The sequence below is a fragment of the Poecilia reticulata genome, linkage group LG12, assembly GCF_000633615.1.
Source record: "Poecilia reticulata strain Guanapo linkage group LG12, Guppy_female_1.0+MT, whole genome shotgun sequence".
In the NCBI taxonomy this organism is placed as follows: domain Eukaryota; kingdom Metazoa; phylum Chordata; class Actinopteri; order Cyprinodontiformes; family Poeciliidae; genus Poecilia; species Poecilia reticulata.
The window spans coordinates 17768344-17787478 of record NC_024342.1 but is presented as its reverse complement, the minus strand read 5'-3'; the positions used below and the strand labels follow the sequence as shown (position 1 = coordinate 17787478).

General features: G+C 40.4%; 2 protein-coding genes across 3 annotated transcripts; one reads left to right on the top strand and one right to left on the bottom strand.

Moving 5' to 3' along the window:
* Positions 1 to 860: 860 nt before the first annotated feature.
* Positions 861 to 3973, bottom strand: LOC103473806 (zinc finger protein 2 homolog). The gene is made up of 2 exons (XM_008424314.2): positions 3670 to 3973; positions 861 to 2611 (listed from the first exon to the last, which is right to left on the bottom strand). Exons 1-2 carry the CDS (start codon positions 3866 to 3868, stop codon positions 1038 to 1040), a joined length of 1773 nt encoding a protein of 590 aa, XP_008422536.1. The 5' UTR covers positions 3869 to 3973; the 3' UTR covers positions 861 to 1037.
* Positions 3968 to 18910, top strand: LOC103473807 (PH and SEC7 domain-containing protein 2). Of its 2 annotated transcripts, none has more exons than XM_008424315.2 (16): positions 3968 to 4045; positions 7952 to 8544; positions 8821 to 8902; positions 9069 to 9582; positions 11826 to 12746; positions 14062 to 14142; positions 14239 to 14351; positions 14442 to 14500; positions 14579 to 14668; positions 14759 to 14802; positions 14892 to 15058; positions 15964 to 16034; positions 16114 to 16259; positions 16365 to 16509; positions 17625 to 17771; positions 17851 to 18910. In XM_008424315.2, the coding sequence occupies exons 2-16, from the start codon at positions 8077 to 8079 to the stop codon at positions 18133 to 18135; spliced, it is 3333 nt and encodes a 1110-aa protein (XP_008422537.1). In that variant the 5' UTR covers positions 3968 to 4045; positions 7952 to 8076; the 3' UTR covers positions 18136 to 18910. The 2 variants fall into 2 exon arrangements, with proteins under 2 accessions (XP_008422537.1, XP_008422538.1); XM_008424316.2 differs by lacking the exon at positions 3968 to 4045 and adding an exon at positions 5712 to 5805.
* Positions 18911 to 19135: the final 225 nt, after the last annotated feature.

Below are 19135 nucleotides of genomic sequence, written 5' to 3'. Positions count from 1 at the left end.
ATTAGGTTTTTGATACTCCAACATTTGGTCCTGGCATGCTTTTCGTTCTTAAAAACCTCTAATAAATATTAGGTGTGTGCAAAATTTTCACACTATAATTTAAAAAAGGAAATGAGACAAAAAAGCCTTTTGACTAATATATTTAAATGAGACAAAAATCACAATGACAGCTTTCAGATTTAATACATCATGCTACATTATGTAATTGTACATTTACTACAACAAACAACAAACAAAAGCCCTCTCGTTCACAAAGCGGGTCACTGTTTCTGGTATCACAGCAAAGACAATAAAAACATCTTCCAGCAGCTCAACATTTACTGAAATCAACAGAACTTGGCACAGAACTTCTTCTACTCTCCTTTCAGAAGAGTAGAACAACAACATCATTAAACACGTCTACTCTTACAATCTTATTGTATGAAGACACACAGCTTATAATCAAGTCACTTACATCAGAGGTGTAAATATGTAAAAAAAGCATTCAGTCATTTCTTTGATTTACTGCTTTGAGGATTTAATAACAAAATCACAATTTTTAAAAGGTTTCCTTTGGTGGTGCTACAACAGGAAAGACAAAGAAAGGGAGCAGCTTTTGTAAATAATGTAGTAAAATATGCTAAACACTCAAATTGATTTACAGCTAACTCTACAGCAGTGAATCCTTCCTGTTTCTCTGTTATTCACAGACTTTTATACAACTGTGTATTAGGGCCATTGTAAAAAAATAAAAAATAAAGGGAGGAAATTTCGGCCAAAACGCTTAGAAATTTTACATTAATATCAGAAATTTTCTAGAAAAAAACAAAGAGATTTCCAAAAGTTACAAATTTTTGACTTTTGAAACACAAATTTTAACGTTTTTTTTTCTGCCTAGAACATTAAAAAAAAATTTCTGGCAAATTTTGGACAAGTTTTTTTCTAGAATTTTTCTGAGACAAACCTCAACATTTTTTTGGGGGTGAGGGGAATTTGTTCCTTTTTTCTCTCTCTCTACAGTGGCCCTGATGTGCCGCTGTACTTCTAGGCCAACTGGTTTAAGTTTCTGTCACGTCTTGAAGTCTCTCAGACGCAGAGACTCCAGCCTCACTCGTACTTCCTGCACTCTGCATGGTGCGCTCCTGCGACGCGTGAATCTTGAGGTGCTTCCTCAAGCTGGAATTATCGGCGTAGGCCTTCCCGCACTGACCGCAGCAGAAAAGCTTCTCCTTGGTGTGCACCAGCTCATGTCTCCTCAGATGACAGGACCTCCTGAAGCTTTTCCCACAGGATGTGCAGCTGTACTCCTTTTCCCCTGTGTGGGTCTTCTGGTGCAGCTTCAGGCTGCTGGCCACCGTGAATTTCTTGCCGCACTCGTCGCAGCCGTACGGCCGTTCTCCTGTGTGCGTCCGCATGTGGATCTTGAGGTGTCCGGTCTGACTGAAGGTCTTTCTGCACAGCTCGCAGCTGTACGGCCTCTCCCCCGTGTGGCTCCTGTAATGCGTTTTGAGGTCGCCGAGGCTGTTGAACCTCTTGCAGCACTGGGCGCAGCCGTAGGGCCGCTCGCCCGTGTGGATCCTCTCGTGCATCCGCAGGTTTCCGACGTTTCGGAACGTTTTGCCGCACTGCCGGCAGCCGTACGGCTTCTCCCCGGTGTGAGTCCTCAGGTGGACCTTGAGCTGGGTGTTCTCGTTGAAGCGCTTCTCGCAGTACGAGCAGGCGTAGGGCTTCTCGCCGGTGTGGATCCGCCTGTGCACCCTGAGCTGGCTGGGGTGCGCGTAGGTCTTGCTGCAGACGTTGCAGCCGTACGGTCTTTCTCCTGTGTGAATGCGCCGGTGGGATAAGAGGAGGTCGGCACGCTTGTAGTGTTTCCCACAAAGGTCACAGCTGTGAACTTTACTACTGCTGCTGTGAGCTTTGACGTGAACATTGAGCAAAGCTGCTTCGCTGAATGTCTTCGGACAGATTGGGCAGCGTAAAAAGTTGACGCTTTGTTCTTGGGTCTCGTCTTCAGCAACAACGGGTGAATCGCTTTGCTCCAAACTTATTTCTTCTTGCTCCATTTCTTGGATGCGCGTTCCCTCCATCCATCTCTGGTCCGACTCTGATTCCTGATATTTCAGTTCGTACTTCAACTCTGGGTGAGTCAAACTTTCACCGTTAGCGTCCTCCTGTTTCTCAACCTTGATGACATGTCCCTCCTGTGTGTAGCAACCGGAAACAACGGTGACTTTACCGCCGCACTCACTGCCTCTATGGTCAGGGCTTGAAGGATGCAGCTGTTCCTCATCTGTGAATGAATCACCGAAAACGTCTGAGGCCTCATTCTTTACCAGCTTTGCCGTCTGATTCAGAGAAGGCCGGGAGAGGTCGACGGCACCACTTTCTCCCAAACCTGGCTCCGTTTTCACAGGAACTGAGTTTCCTACGGACTTGTCAACAGATGACTGTTCTTCTATTTGATCTGTCTGCTGAAAAAATGGATCAGAGAATGCTCTGTCCTTCAGGTTGTTCTTATTTCTCTTCCTTAAGCCTTTCTTGTCACTGCTGCAGATGGACACCTTAAACTTGGTGTGGGTGGAGGTAGAAGGACGACTGTTCCAGTCGGAGGCAGCATCCTCCTCACATCCATCTGAAAAAGTGAAATGAAAACAATGACCAGGTCGGTACATGTGTAGAATGATTTATGAGTAAAAATCCCACAGACGTGATGCAAAACCCACAGTAGAGTTGTAAGTGTATTTTTCTCCACTAGAGGGCGGCTGTCCCAACTTATTAAATCTCCATGGCATTACTAAACTAAAAGGTTTGACATAATTTCAGTGCTCAGGTTTTATCTGATTTAGGGAGATCAGCATTATATGTAGAATCTAAAAAAAAAATCTAATGAGAAGGTGAAATGTGAATTAATGCGAGCAATATTATAACATAAGAAGCCTGCTTACACACTTTATTTGTTCTATTTCAAACTTAAATAGGACGTCACACAGAGGCCCATTTATTTTAGTCGCTATTCAAAAGGAGAAAGGTAAGAAAACATAGCCTCCAACTATAGCAGAGGTGTGCTAATCTTCGTAAGTCATGAATAGCTTCTAACATAAACCTGCTCAAAACTGGAGTCAGAAAAATTAATAATTTGCCTAAACATAAATAAATAAATGAATGAATGAATAAATAAATAAATACATCTAAACTATTTGGTTAGAAAATATTCTAATGACCAAAAAATATATTTTTAATGTTCTACCAGGCATAGAGAAATTAGTGTCACTATTTTTTAAATATAATGTCTGGTTAATAACCATGCTACTGAGAGGGGATATGATGAAAATAAACTAGCTGGGAAAACAGTATTTGCTCTGGTTAAAACTGTTCCATGTGAGATAATAATACACAACTTCCTCACAGTTTATGATTCTAACTTTAAGACAGTATGGAAGGATATTGTTAAACGTCGAGCTGTTTTCGTAAAGAAATGAATTGCGTATTAGCATTTGGAAGAATTTGCGATTCTTTTTATGTAGTTCCCCAAACTGTGATTAATACACGGAACTTTAAGGGTTTGATGCAATGTGCAGAATGAACTTAAAGAAGATGAGACTTCTGAATCCAAATACGAAGAAACTAAAGGACATTGCACAGTCCTCGCAGTGCAGGGCACCAGAGACGGGTAATAAACAAACTGCGGACCTGCGTGGTCAGACTCTGCGCTCCTCTGTGCAAACAGCAGCCGCTTCAGGCCTTCATTCTCGGTCTGGATCGTCTGGAGGGCTCCCTGGTACTCGGAGAGGGTCCGCTCCACCGAGTCCAGAATGTCGTTCACCGTCGCTTGAAAAATCCGGTTCAGTGAGGACTCCAGGCACATTTTTAACTCGCTTGTTTTCTCCATTGAGTTAGACTAAAGCGGCTGAAGATACCTCAGCAGACGCAGACGGGTGGGAAGCAGGAAAAGTGCTGGAGAGGTGGGTGTGTGTGTGTTTGTGTGTGTGCGGAACAAGACATAACAGGAAATGCACTCTGTCTCCTCTTAGAAGAGGCGGCGGTTTATTTCTCTTAGAGCTCATAGGTACGTATGCTGCCATCTGCTGTTGTGGAGTAACAAGAAATATGTTTTTACATGTTATCCAAAGTAAAAACCAGAATTATTTAATTCTACACATGTTTCAATAATAACAGAATCTTGAAATACAGGCCATGCAAGGACGTCATCATTAGCACACATGCTAATAATTGGTCACAATATAAAGAGTTTAAATGTGACGTTTAAACAGCATGTTGCTAGCTGGAAAGCCACTTAGCGGCAATGCTAATGTAACCAGGTTAGTTTTAAACTCTCACATACATCCTAGAAACTGAGCTGCAGCTCTTTAAATGTACTTTAAACTCAACAACTAGGTTTTTATCAAGCTAAATGCCAAATGTTGCTCCAAAAACAAAACAGCCAAAAAATTCACAACTGATTTAGACACGAGCTAGCAATCGTGGCATCAACAATTCAACTTTCAGTAGTGGGGATATTTTCAAGCAAACAAGGCTTGTAGGTTTTATACATTCCTTTAGCAAACAGTACTACAATAGTAAGGAGATTTTATTAATTACGCCTGAAAGTACAGCTACAGCAAGTGTACTGCAGACCATACTTGTAGTATACTAGAATATAGTAAATTTATTTTAAGTTTACAAAAGTATAATGCATTCAGTACATTCATTCTATTACTGTTCTATTAGGTATACTTACATTTTAGTTTATTGAAAAATATTTAAAGTTTATCACAAGTACAGTCTCATCTATACTGCCATTGTGCTACTTATATACTGCTGTTGCACATTCTAATTTATTCAAGCATATTTAAGTACTACTAACTCATCGGGGCACTGACCCCCACACTGGAGAAGCTAGTACATATGTAGAAATTATATAGAAATTACTATGTGAATTAATTTTCCAAAATGCACTTATGCAAAGTTTGTGCAAAACACAAACAGAAAAAAGCAACCCACATTTATATGTTAAAGTTAACTTTCCAGCCATGTTGCAAAAGATGAATTAATTAAGCAAATTGTGTTTCTTATTTAATAAGTAATTTATTATTAATTATATTACATCATTTATATAAAAGGAATTTGTAGTTTAAAAATTATACCAACTAAACCTGATTTTAAAAAGTGTCAGGAATTCATCCTGGACTTTCACTTTAAAGCCAACATACCAATTAGAAAATGAGGCGACGATGACTTATGCTAGAATAATCTGAGTAAGGTCTGGTTTTGCCACATTGTCTGGTTGGTTTTGCAGGAATGAATGCTGGCCCCTCCCCTTACCTGACCCGTATCTGTGCGCCTGCATGCCTGTAAGGCCATGGGCGTGTGCAACGAGGCCTCTCAGGTGTCTTTCGAACTTCTGAGTCATCTGCCAATCAGAAAGCAGCTTTTCTTCCTCTTTGTTACCATTCTCGTCTTTCTTCCTTCATCCTTCCTGTTATTTGCTGCTTAGAGACTAACAGAAAAAAAAAAAAAGTGTAACACACCTCCAGATATGGACAGGAAGCTCAGAGACGGAGGACCAGAACTTACATCTCTAACTTTATGTGGCGTAAGAGACTAAAGGTTGTCTTGGCTTAAAGAGAGCAAATGTGTGGCTTGTTTGTTAAGCAGAGCAGGTTCAAACACAGTCACTTTGGCGTTGCTGGTTTGCTTCAGGGTGGCTGTGAATGCACAGCGGCAGACCCGCAGCAACACAGCGGTGCTTTTCCCTCCCACAAGTCTTGACTTAAAACCTCACAAGCTGGTTGATCATATGATGTTGCTTTCAAGCGCCCGGAGGGGGTAAGTCATGCTTTTACAGTCTAATAAATTCCTCACAGAGATGTTCTTGTTCTAATTTTCGCTCAAGCTTATGTCTGTATGTATCATGTTCACTGATGCAGACTTGCTAGTTTTTTTTTTTTAAACTGCTGTAGAAGATCCATCATGCTCCATTGTTATTTACAAATTTCACACCTTTAACTTTACCTCTTACAGGTTGTTCCTCTTTTCATTTTCCCCCCTCTGGCATCAATATTTAATTTCATACTTCCTAAACCGGTGATGTGTTGCAGTAACTTCCTATTCTGTAGAAACTTTTAATTCTTAACCTCTGTCGACAAGGTGGAGTTGAATCTGGGCTTTGTGTTTCCTGTCATGTTCTTAGGTGTTTTATTTCAAAAACTGTCAAATTTCCACTATTGAAAGCTTCATACTCAGATAAGGGTTTTGTTGTGTTTTTATGATCCACAAAGTTACAACTGTTGTAATGTGAAACATTCTTTTTTTTTTTATCATTTCAGTCATGTTTTGTTTTTACAATTTTACCTCAATGCATTGCAAAATTTAAAAAAAGAAAGTCTGCTGTTTTTCATTTATTACTTTGTTACTGTAAAAAAACCCAACAACTTATCAAACCTGTCAAACTAACTTATTTCGATCTATTCTTCTCTGTTAATCGTAGTTAACTCCTGTTGCATTTGTTGCACTCTGACAGGAACTGAGAACTTTGCACCCACACAGGAAATGTGGTCAAGGTCTGTCCCGGATGTTGGCTGACATGACATGAATGAAATAATAAAAGAAAGACAGAAAAGTTTTAAAAACGAGCGCGTGCAAGAGAGAAGGAGATCGTGTTTTAAGCTGAGATCATAAAGAAAACCAAAAATCTGATATATAACATGTGACGTTTTCCCGACATGGGTTGCTGCCGGTGTTTGTGTTCACAACACACTCTGAAGTCAAGTTCACCAGACAGACATCTGCACGTGTCGCAGTGCGTGGTGATAAAATGATAAACAGAGGACAAAACGGTTGAACTGCAGCCCCAGAACCCCACCCCGTCTCCACCGAATCTCCGTCCATCATACAGCGTACACCCCGTCACTCCGCTTCCTTCTGCTGCTCGTTCGCTCAGCTGGTTTTCTGTTTTTTTGGTCTCAGGAAGTAAAAATGGTCTTTTGTGTCATTTAACTTCAAGGTGTCTTGCACGGCACGCTGGCAGAGGCGGCAAATTAACAGTGGTTTTAGACGTATAAACAATATAGATTAGCTGGAAACATGATGATGTTCAGGATCGCAGAGGCATTCATTCCTCTTCAAGCCTTTTCGTGTTTTGTTACAACCACAAAACAAAATCAAGCAGCGCAAGATTATGAAGTGAAAGGATAAGGATACTACTCTTTCAGTTTTGCTTACAATAAAAACATCTAAAAAAGAATGCATTTTCTCCCACTCTTACTCCTCAACCCTCCGCTTGAGGCAGCATTTTTTGGCCTGTCATCACAGTTGGAGATGCGGGTAGTTTTGTTATATGTATCTACTACTTTACAAGTTGAGCAAGATTCTAAATAGCCAAATTTCAGAAAGATTAGATGGATGGCATCTTTGAAGGTTGATTTTGAACTCTTACCACAGATCTTTAGCTGGATTTTTGTTTGAACTTTGACTGGGCCATTCTACTCCATAGGTACACTTTGATTTTTACAAAAATCAAAAGTAGCTCTGTCTGTCTGTTTACGATCATCGTCCAGTTGGAAGGTAAACGTCCACGTTGATTTTCTCCCAAACTCTTTCTTCTGCATGAATTATTGCAAAATGGCAGTGGGATGACATATCTTTTTTATTTATTTGTTTATTTTTATATTTTTCTTCTTCCCACCTTCCCAAAAATCCAGGTTTGTGGAGTGTATGACTAATGAAATCCCAACAAATTACAGCAACGTTTGTGACAGTAATGAACACTTTAGGAGGGCATGATGGGAATGCTTTTTGTCTGTCGAATATTTAAATCCTCCTTAGGAGATATTTTCTTAGCCAGTTTTGTTTTTGCTTTTGATCATTCGATTCAACTAGCTGCACAGCTGACTCAAATTTAGAGGAAATTATTTGCTTCATCCGAGTTCAAATTAAAATCTTTCTATTTTTCTTTTTTGTTTTTATCCAACAGAGATGGCACCTTGTAAAAGCATCAGGCCTAATCCAGCAGGCCAGGACGTTTTGTGAATAAACAGCTTCGTCACCCCTCTCTAAACTTGACAAAAAGCTGGCAACTTTACTGCTTGCGAGGCGCCGATGGAGGAGGAGAACCTGTGTGCTTCTCTGCCGGATGTCATAGAAGCAGAACTGCCACGTGACTCGCAGGCCTCAGCGGATCAGAGTGCGAATGGAGAACGCGAGGAGCCGGGGTCTGGCGATGAGGCAGAGATGAGCGAGACGCACGCCTCTCCTGAAGAGGCAGAGCAGCTGGAGGAAACTATGTGGACCCTGCAGCCCGTCACCTGCACCACCTCCTCTCTTTCCTTCGCCAGTGTGGGATGGGACATGCCCGTCTCCTCCGCGGAGACGACTGACAGCAGCTTGGCCAATCAGCTTTTCTCCGAGGGCGTGACTCTGAGTCTGAGCAGCACTTCCTCCTCTCATCACCATCAGCCTCAAGATGTTACTGCCGAGCCTTGTGAGCAGGAGGACAAAGAGGAACCAGATGAGGCTGAGGCACGGCCTCTACACCCAGCTACAGAGAGTGCCGGAAATGACTATAAGGTATGAAATGTGTCAGAAAGAGAGGAGGTGTGACACTTTCCTGCCTCTGTTACTCGTTACTGACAATTTAATCCACATCTAAAAGTGAATCATGTCATTAAGCCTAATTTTACTGGATTTAAGAGTTTACGTCCTGTGTTTTTGTTGCTAATTTGGGTTCCTGTGGTTGATGTGGGAGTAAATGAGCATGTGTGCTGTTCAGCTCCATGAACTCAGAGGGAATCACAAGTTTCTCTCCGTAAGCTCGCGCTCAGCAGTCTGTGTTGCAATTTTCAGCCATGTGATGCTGCAGATGAAAACGAGCCAACGAAACAGGAAAAGGAAGAATCAGCAGCAGAGCAGCCTGAAAGTAACACCGGTATGTATCAGAGCAGCTCTGTTACATTCGCTTTAGTTGGAGATTATTTGTGTTTCAATTTTTAGGAGGAAGCGTGTGTCAACACGCTTCCTCCTAAAAATTGAAACACAAAGGTCACTCCTTGACCTTTCTCACCGTGTTCAACCTCTTCTGCCAAATTTTCTAGGAATTTCAGATTCAGAGGAAGACGATGGAAGCTCAGTAACATCAGATGAGGCCTTATTAGAAACTCCTGACAAGATCCAAAGTTTATCAGAAGATGTGGACACTTTTTTAGATGTGAAACTCGAAAAGGAACAAGAGGTCACAGTTCTGCTGAGTGAGCAAGAAGACTCGGAAGGAGAACAGGCCTCGACAAACGGTGTTGACACTGACGGAGCGACGGAGGACTGGAGTGAGGTTCCTGACGAGAAGAGCTTAAGTAACATTTCCGACGAGGAGGAGCCGTCTGCGGCGGATCGTTTTGAGACTGAACAAGCGACCGAGGAGGAGAGCGGGGGGCAAGAAGAGCAGAGCTTCACCAATGGTTCCAACGAGGAGGAACCGGCCGCAGCAGGTTGTGTCGAAACCCAGGAAGAGCGTCCGGACGTGATCGAGGTTGAGGAACAGCAGAGTTTGAGCGACATTTCCAATGAGGAAGAAAGCGAGGAGGCAGAAACTGTCAGCTCTCTGAGTTATCTGTGAGTATTGTTCATTCAAAAAAAAAGGGAAGAGGACATTTTCAATTACAGCGCAGAAAGAGAAAACAAGAAAAACCAAAACTAATTACAGATGCCAATCCGCATTTTATCAAATAAAAATAACTTTGCTACATTGAACATCTAGTCATTCATCATGACTGCTAGTGAGTCAGCGTTCTCTAAAAGATAAGGAACAGTTCTGTTACGACATGTTAACATTTAAATAAACTTACCACATATGAGACACAATTTCTATTTCAACCACATGATCTGATCTTTTGACATAATGTTTAAAACTGGTAAACTCCAGTAAAGCTCTCAGAAATGCTGGTAAACTAAATTAGCAGTCAATCCAAGTTCATTACTTGACTACTCTTATGCAAGTTTATTAGCATAGCACATTCGGTGCAAGTGCTATAAATAATGAAAATTTTAAATTGCAGTGATATAATAAAGGAAAGTAATGAAAAATAGGAATACAGATTAAATCGATGGTGTTAATGTTAATCACAGGCAGCTTTACACAGGTGGATTTTTTAGCCGTGATTTATAGAAACTCTTTGTTTCGGTTGTTTTGCAGTTTTCTGGAAGTTTGTTCCAGGTCAGAGGAGCATTAAAACTGACTGCTGCTTCTCCGTGTTTGGTTCTGCAGAGCAGACCAGAACCAAAAGACCAGAGTGGTCTGAAAAGCTGATACAACAACAACAACAGATCTTTAATGTATTCAGTAATTTATAAACCAATAAAGGTATCCTAGTGTCCATTCTGTGGCTTTAGACCTGGAGCGATGTGCTCCATCTTCCTGGTTTTAGTCAGGATGTGAGCAGCAGAGTATTCAGGCAGAGCTACGATGAGTGTAGATCTAAAGGACTTCAGGTTTTGTTGTTTGATCAGAAGTGAATTTACAAACTTATTTAAATTTTTTTAGATGACGCAACAATGATTCAAAATAAGTCAGTTGTTCAATCATTGTACTGGGGTTTAACTCCCAGTGAGTACTCTTAAATATCTAATTTTGTAACTTGTTGGAGATTAGATTGCTCAATCTCAGTATTTGGTGTGAACTTTTATTCCTCAGAGGATTGGGAATTGTCTCAAATTCCCCCTTTTTATTTATTTTCTTTAATTTATTGGTGGCTTTTTGAAATATTTAGCTCTTTTTGGATCAAACATGAACACTAAAGTGGTGAGTGTTTTGAAAGTACAGTTCAGCATGGTTGCTAAGCAGCCAAGTGAATTTGCTACCTGAGCAAATATTCAGCCTAATTAACAAGTTAATATAAGATTGCTAGACTTGTGTTTCACTCTGAAGAGCAGAATATCTAAAAATGTATAATTTTCTTTACATTAAGCACTAGTAAACTACAAAATTGGCAAAAAAATCTATTCTATACGTTTGTTTTTCTGTGTCAAATCAAAACAATGTTAAATTATATGTTGTTTTTGTGGCTGTTTCTTCTGAATATTATACATTTTTTGTATGAATACAGTGAAACTATGGTGTTTGTACTCAAGGTTATCATACCATGAGGGTCTCATTCTGGTTAATTGTTACTTTAAGTGGAAAACCAAAGAGCTCCTCCAGAGTCATTACTCATGTCTTTCCCTCTCGGCTTTTTGCCAGCGCTCCCCTGAATATCTCAAACCTGCAAACTGCTTTCAGAGGTGAAAACTCTTTCTTCCTGTGCTTTTAATTGCCATTAGCTGACTGCTACTTCCCCTATGAATCCCTGTACAAGCAGTAAGGGCATTTTCACCCTCCACTTCTGCATTTTGACTCAGCCAAAGAACTAATGACACCGTGTAGTGATGAACTGTGTGTTTTTTTTCCTATGTTAGTTTGTGAAAATGATACCTTGATTACACAAAAAACACAAAGTTCAATGCAATCTCTTTTCAGGTTTAAGTTGGGAGAGTATGTTAGCCGCCTGCAAGATGACACCATAAATGAAACCAGCTTTAAATTAATTAATGACAGTTTCAGTCGAGGCCTTCTGTTTCTAACAGGAACACTGATCACATCCTGTTTCTAAACGTTAGGCTGCCACATTAGCATTTCCTCCAGTTTAACACACTGTTTTTTCTTCCTTCTCTTTTTTATATTCACACCTTTCTAAATAGATGTCAGTGTTGAGTCACCAGCGTTTCCGACCTCTGAATTCTTCTTTTATGTACACACCTTTGCAGAATTTTGGGCTATTTTAAATATATTCTCAATGCATGTTTGCTTTGATGCTTTTTAGGGAAGTGCCTGCAGGAGTGCCGCAAACTGACAACACCGGACCAAGCACACCTGCTGATGCGCCGAAAGATCAACAAGAGCTTCCAGAGGACGGTGGACATTCAGAGGACAAGAAGGACGCAGAGACACCGGATCAGTTAGGTGACGATCTCTCTGTGCTGCCTGAAGAAATGTGTGAAGAAGTGGAGGAGAAAGTGGATCCTGAGCTGTCAGAGTCCGAGGATAAGAACGAGGAAGTGTCAGAAGAGCAGGCGGAAAAAGCGGAGAGCGCAGAAAACTCATCAGATTGGGCGGAAGACCCTGCAAATCTGGTGGAGACAAACTCTTTAGAGCAACAGGAGCGTGACCAAGACAGAGCGGCGTCAGAGTCTGAGCCGGGCGAAACGAGTGAGGAGCCCAAGCAGATGCATCCGGAAGAGTCTGATCAGCTTCAGGACCAGTCCCCAGAGATGGCATCCCCAAACCAGTTAACCCCACCAGAAGCTCCAGAGGATCAACCAGAGCAGACGGCTTGTGATGAAGCTAAGGAGTCCGCAGTCGCGGGCAATCCATCAGAGCCGAACGAGCTGCCACAGCAAACACGGCGCTCGTCGGAGCAGCCGGGACCCTCAGACAAGACGAACGAGTCAGAAGTGACAGAACAGCTGTCGCCTGACAGCGAGGCTGCGCCGCGGGATGAGGAGGCCGAGTCCAACCACGTGGGCCGAGAGGCTGAGACAGTGGTCCAGACTGAAGATGTTGGGATTACTGACAGCGAGAGCCCACCAGGAGTCGTGTCTAACGGAGAAAAACACGAGGATTCGGTGGCGCCTTACGTCAACGGGGATAAGGTGGACAGGGAGAAGGCCCGGCGACTCGCTGAGCAACTCTTTAAGCTGGACAACATCCAACGCTCAGATGTGGTGAAACATCTGGACAAAGAGTAAGCACACATTCAGACACTTTGATTATTATTCGACAAACAGCTTAAAGGTTTGCATGAGCATTAAAGTGTTTTTATTGCGATGAGGCAACATTAGCTTAGTTTTATTGTTTAATCATGACCAAGAGATAGTGTGTAAATGTTTCTGATCAGCACATGAAAACCATTGTTTTAACTTCCTGCTTTCAGAGGGTTTTCAACTTGACATCTTATTAGCATAATATGCTGATTACTGCCATGCAGAAACCTCGATGTTTTCTGTCTTTGCATCTGACGGAGAAAACATCATGAGTTTTATTTTCTAAAATCGCTGAACTCGATCCCAGGGTACTCTTGACCATTTCTAAAGCTTTGCTGAGGAAATTTCATTAATTACAAAGAAAGCCTTGAATTGCTCTGACTGAAGAGATTTCAACATTTGTTTTGGCAGATGAGTCAGTTTAGAGGGAGTTTAATAACATTTAAGTTCACTTAATCAAAGTATTGATTTGTTCTTTAATTTGGCTCAGATGAAAGTGTTACCAATCAAATGACCGACTTGACTCTTTTATTTTTTGCTTTTAAATGTCAGTCTTGACTGGTAGTAGAAGTAAATTAGCCTGTTAAATTCATTAGGCAGAGAGTGCAGGGGATAAAATCTGGAAACGTTTCACAAGCTCAGTTTTCCTCGCTGGATTTGGAAAGTAAGGAGTGTGATTTTCTAATTTTCCAAGTCTAGGTAGCAAACATGAGCTTTTGGATTGTTTACAGATTTTATTTGAGCACAGGACAAAATGAAAATGCACACTTATTTAAAAGAAAAGTTTTTGGCCTCTTGACAAGACAACTTTCCAATAAAAAAAAAAAACTTGGTGTTTTTTTATTGGAATTTCAATGTCAACTAAAGTACAGAGATGCTTTAGTTGAATAAATAAGAGCTTGTAGAATAACTAACGCTATAAAGAAAATGTCAACTAATTAAAACTATAAAAATAAGATTAAAATAAGCCAGATGTAATTGTAGTTTCTTGGAAAGGTGAGGTGAGTTGTTACTACAAACAAAAACAAAAGGTAATTTTTGTACCTGTAACTTAAATTCAAGTTTCTTAGGAAAAATATTTCATCATGTTTTATGTGTAAAATATATCTTTTTATTTTTTTTATTTTACCAAATGTAGTGAAGTTTTAAAAATTGCTGCAAAAATCAAAACCTTCGAACCTCAAATAGTTTAGAAATTTGAAACTAAGTCTTTGGAAGAATCGCAAGATTTGTTCATTTTAATCTTACATTTGTGTCAAAAAATATATTCATATATAACATTTTTCCCGTGTTTAGTAATGACTTCAGTCATGCTGTCGGAGAGGAATACCTCAAATTCTTTGACTTCTCTGGCCAAACTCTGGATCAGGCCCTCAGGTAAAATACCACAAACGGATATCTATGTCTTATGAAACACCTTCGTGAAACACATATATAATATATTTTAATTCTTTTTCCCGCTCTCGTCCCTAGATCTTTTCTGAAGGTTGTCGTGTTGATAGGGGAGACCCAGGAGAGAGAGCGAGTGCTGCAGCATTTCTCCAACCGCTTCCACCAGTGCAACCCCGACTCCTACTCCTGCCCCGGTGAGACAGACATGCGTCATGCTTAAAGACGCAGCTGCGGCGATTCATTCGTGTCTAACATCTGTTTCTGTCTCTTTCGGATGTCCTCAGGGTCCGCGTTGGCTCTGACCTGCGCTTTGATGCTCCTCAACACTGACTTGCATGGACAGGTGAGACCAGACAGCCTCTACAGTTTGTTTTTGACGCTGATTTGTTCGGCTTTTAAGCAATCGCACGTTCGTTTACAGAATGTAGGAAAATCCATGTCTTCATCTAAGTTTGTGACCAACCTGGATGGGATGAATGAGGGAGAAAACTTCAACAAGGAGCTGCTGAAAGTAAAAATATTGACATTTTCTTCTCTCAGCTAAAGCCTAGAACTTGTATATTACAACTGATGAAACTTTTCTCTTGGATTTATATCGTAGAGTCTTTATAACTCCATAAAGAGTGAACCGCTGGAGTGGGCCGTGTAAGTAAAACCATCCAACGTAAGCGTCTCCAGATCCGTGATTCCAGCACATGACCTCATTCATGTTTTCACTTGATCCTGTGGCGAAGGGATGAGGAGGAGCTGAAGAACCTGGTGGATGATAGTGCAGGAGACGACGCTCCTCTGCGCTCCAAATCCAACCCGTTCCTGGACGTTCCTCAGGACAAAAAGGCCACGGTGGTCAAACAGGGATTCCTGCAGAGGAAGCTGCATGCCGACATCAACGGAAAACGCAGTAAGTGGGACTGACACACATATATCCTATGTTACATCACATTAGACACAACAATTTACAAAGCAGAAGAAAACCAGTGTTGAGACGGACATTATGTGGTGTTTCACGCTTTAGTATAAACAGAAAAATTATTTTTAAAGGCTGGTATTGGCACTTGGAACAGACCTAGACGAGACACCAGTTGCAAGTTTAGGTTTAGGCATCAGAGCAGAAAGAGCTACATAATTGACAACAATAGTAATAAATAATGCAAGCATACTTTTACTGCAATTTATTTTATTTTCTAAATATTATTTGCTCCTTATTTATATGGTTTGTCCCATTGAGATACAATATCTTATGTACAAGTGGGACCAGTTTTACTTTTACACCCAGCAGCGCAGAATGAAAAGATGTATAATGTATACCTTAGAGTCAAAGTTTATTTATTTAGCACGAAATTGAAATGAAAGCAATACAAGTACTTTGAGTTGTATTTAACATTTCCACGTTTTTCAATTTGTTTTTGAAAGGCCTCGTACAAGGGAAAATCTTGCCCTAACCAACCGACCTTGTGTTGTGTTTGTGTGCCACATAAAATCATTCTGAGAGCCACAAATGACCCACGGACCTTCATTTGGACATCCCTGGTCTACCACTACTAATTATGAACAATTACATAACTTCTAATCTGTAGCTGTTGAATTCAAATTAGTATTTCTCTACAAGATATGTATATTTATTCACTTATTGAACAAGTGCACAACATTATTCATCAATAATAATAGCTTTCAGGTGCTTTTTGAGCATGACAGTAATGCCAAAGCCATATTTTAGTAGCTTGACAGGTTTTATTAAAATCTGTATGTTAGCGACGCAAGTTGTTGGCCATTATAGATCTGCTGAATGTTGTTGTTTTGTGGCAGCTCCCTGGGGGAAACGGGGCTGGAAACCTTTCTTTGCAGAGCTGAAGGGAATGACCCTTTACTTACAGAAGGTCAGTGACTCCGCTCCTAATTCTCCTAACACCATGGAGCTCTTTTACTCGATCCTGAGTTGTCTGTGTTGTGTGTCAGCATGATTACCGCAAAGATCATCCGGTGACCGAGGACATGGTGGGAGTCCATCACTCCCTGGCCGAGCCAGCAGCCGACTACACCAAGAAGCCGCACGTGTTCCGCCTGCAGACGGCCGACTGGAGGGTTTTTCTCTTCCAGGCGTCGTAAGTCGCATAGAATCGTCAGGGCGAGATGTTTGTGTCTGTATGTGAGGCCGCAGGTTTCCTCTAAAGAGACTGATGGTGACAAATGAAGTGCTTTTCTCTCAGATCCAAAGCAGAGATGAATTCATGGATCTGCCGCATCAACTTGGTTTCCGCTCTTCACTCGTCTCCTCCGTTCCCCGCCGCCGTCGGCTCCCAGAGGAGGTTCTTCAGGCCGATACTTCCTGCCTCAAAGTCTGCACACTCTCTGGTATGCATTTCAGTCTTCTTTGATAATAAATTACAAGTTGCAATTGCTATAACTTGGCTTTAAAATACCTTATGTTTTTATAATTGTCCTTGTGTAATTTTTCACCCTATGTCGCAACAGACCTTTCTGTATCAATTGAAGAAACAGTAAAAAAATAGATATATTTTAGTCAATGTGATGCAGAAGTCAAACAGTCAAAGCCAGAGGCGGGTAGAGTACAAAAGAACTGTACTCAAGTAAGAGAAGGACTACTTCAATGTCTTTTTACATAAGTAAAAGTAAAAAGTAGCCATCCAAGAAATTACGCAAGTAAGAGTAAAAAAGTATTTGGTAAAGTATCTACTAAAGGCCAAGATAACCCCCCCCCCCAAAAAAAAAAAACAACCATATAATATTTGAAAATTGCATCATCAAGCATACAAAATATGAAGTTCTGTGGAAATGTTGCTATTTTTGAGACTAAAATGAAAATAATTCATATAAATAAATAATTATAAAATAACAAAATCAGGCAAAAAAATAAAAAATAAAAATCCAAATCAATTTCATTCAGTATGTTTCAACAAAACTGCAGGTGTGTTTCTGTGTCTGGTGAATATTCGGTTGCCGTGAATTTGTTCTTCTTTCAGTGAAGTGGCTCACAGTGGGTAGAATATCCTGAGATTTTACTCCAGTAAGAGTGGCGACACTTCATAATAAAATTACTCAGGCAAAAGTAAAAAGTGCAATGTAGCAAAAATACTCCTAAAAGTAAATTTTTTCCAAAAGTAAAGGAAACCAGTTAGTAAACAATACCAGTTCACAGATTTGAACAGAAACACTGTAGCTGCCATTTTAATATAGTAGCAGATGTTTAATTATCGGGATGCAAATGCAGACACAAAACATGTGATTTATAAAATGGTTATATAGGCACTGTGATTACAATTCTATACTTCTTTCCATTTATTTCCTTCCTTCCACTTCACAATTTTGCACTACTTTGTGTTGGTTTGTCACAAACAATCCCAAAGACAATGCATCCACAAACATCTAAGTTTACTGTTTTCTTCTGGTTCTGGTTAGAGACCAGAAATGTAACCTTTGTCTTCTTTCCTGTCATTTTCCTGATGTAGGAGCATCAGCTGCAGTGTCACGCAGGAAAACTGGATTCCTTCAAAGCCGACCTTTTGCATCAGCAGGAGAACCCGCCAGACAGCAAAAAAGCTAAAACCAGGGATCTGGAGGAACACCGTGTCAGAATCGAGTACCTGCAGTTCGAGGTACTGGAGCTGCTGGGCGACCTTAAGCATGAGTATACGTAGCTCTACAGGTTATTCAGTGTTTGTCTTTCAACCACAGGTGTGTCGCTACGAGACCTACATCCAGGTGCTGGAAGCCTGGAAGACGGTGCCGAAGACTGAGGACGACGCATTGGCCACCGCCGACCTGAAACTGTTCGACAAGACTAGCTGCGGAGACTGCATGGGGGATGAAGATGAGGATGAAGCTGGCCTGAAACGGTCTTACTCTAGTCCTTCCCTGGATCTTGAGCTGACCTCTCCGACAATAGTGAAAGTCAAACGTAATATCTCTGAGAGACGGACTTATCGCCGGACCATCGTCCCTCGATTTAAGGAGGCCTGACGTGAAGCGATTGTTGGGCCCAGAGACGAAAAGAGACTTTTGAGCGTTTCCGCTGAGATTTTACAGCTAGTGAAATAAAAAAAAAAATTATAATATTCTTCCAAAGATCCATGAGAAAGCCCCCTCAAGAAATTTTTATTTTTGTCTAGTTCATTTCTCATAAATGTGAAATGCACAACTAATAATCTCCATAAATTGAACTTGGTTAGTTTTGTCTGAATTTACAAGTCTTTTTATGAACTGAAATATTGTGGTACCAGCATTTATGTTTTCCTTTTAGGTCAAAGTGAATGTTTTGTGAGGCCACAAACTGTCTTACTGATGTTTACCACAAGAGGGTGCTGTAGAACAGCACATGTCTGAACAAATGGAACCAGGATGAAGAACTGCTGTTTTATTTTCGTATTGCACTTTTTTTTATATAGTTCTACGTGTTCTCTTCAAAAATGTTAAAATGTTGATTTAATATTTGTTTTTCAACTAAGAATGTCTCTCTTAGATGCTTTGTTTAAATGAAGGACTTCTAAAGCAACACAACATGTTACTCAGCACCTGTTACAAAAAAAAAAAACTTGGGTTGAAAATGTTACAGGATTTGAAAAGCAACATAATCTGAAATACTTCAGGACATTTATTCCCTACTAAGCCCAAACTGCAAAATATGGATCAACGAAGTCCATCTGGGTTCAGTTTTCACAGATAGATCAATAAAGTGTTCAGAGAAAATATAAAATACAGAGTTTACCACTAGTCTTTATTAATTTTATTTGGTTATACTTTTACTTTTTATGTTGCTAATTACATTTTTTACCCTGTATGTTGTGTTTTCCATTCAGTTTTATTTCTTTTAGTTTAAACTAATTAGGTTTTTTAATATAGTTTGTTTTTTTATTTTTTCCTATTTAAATAAAAACTGAAATGTTTTTTTTTTTTCAAAATTTTGAAATGAGGACATTTGTTGTCTGACTGACTAGTGAAATATGGAATGCTTTTTAATGTT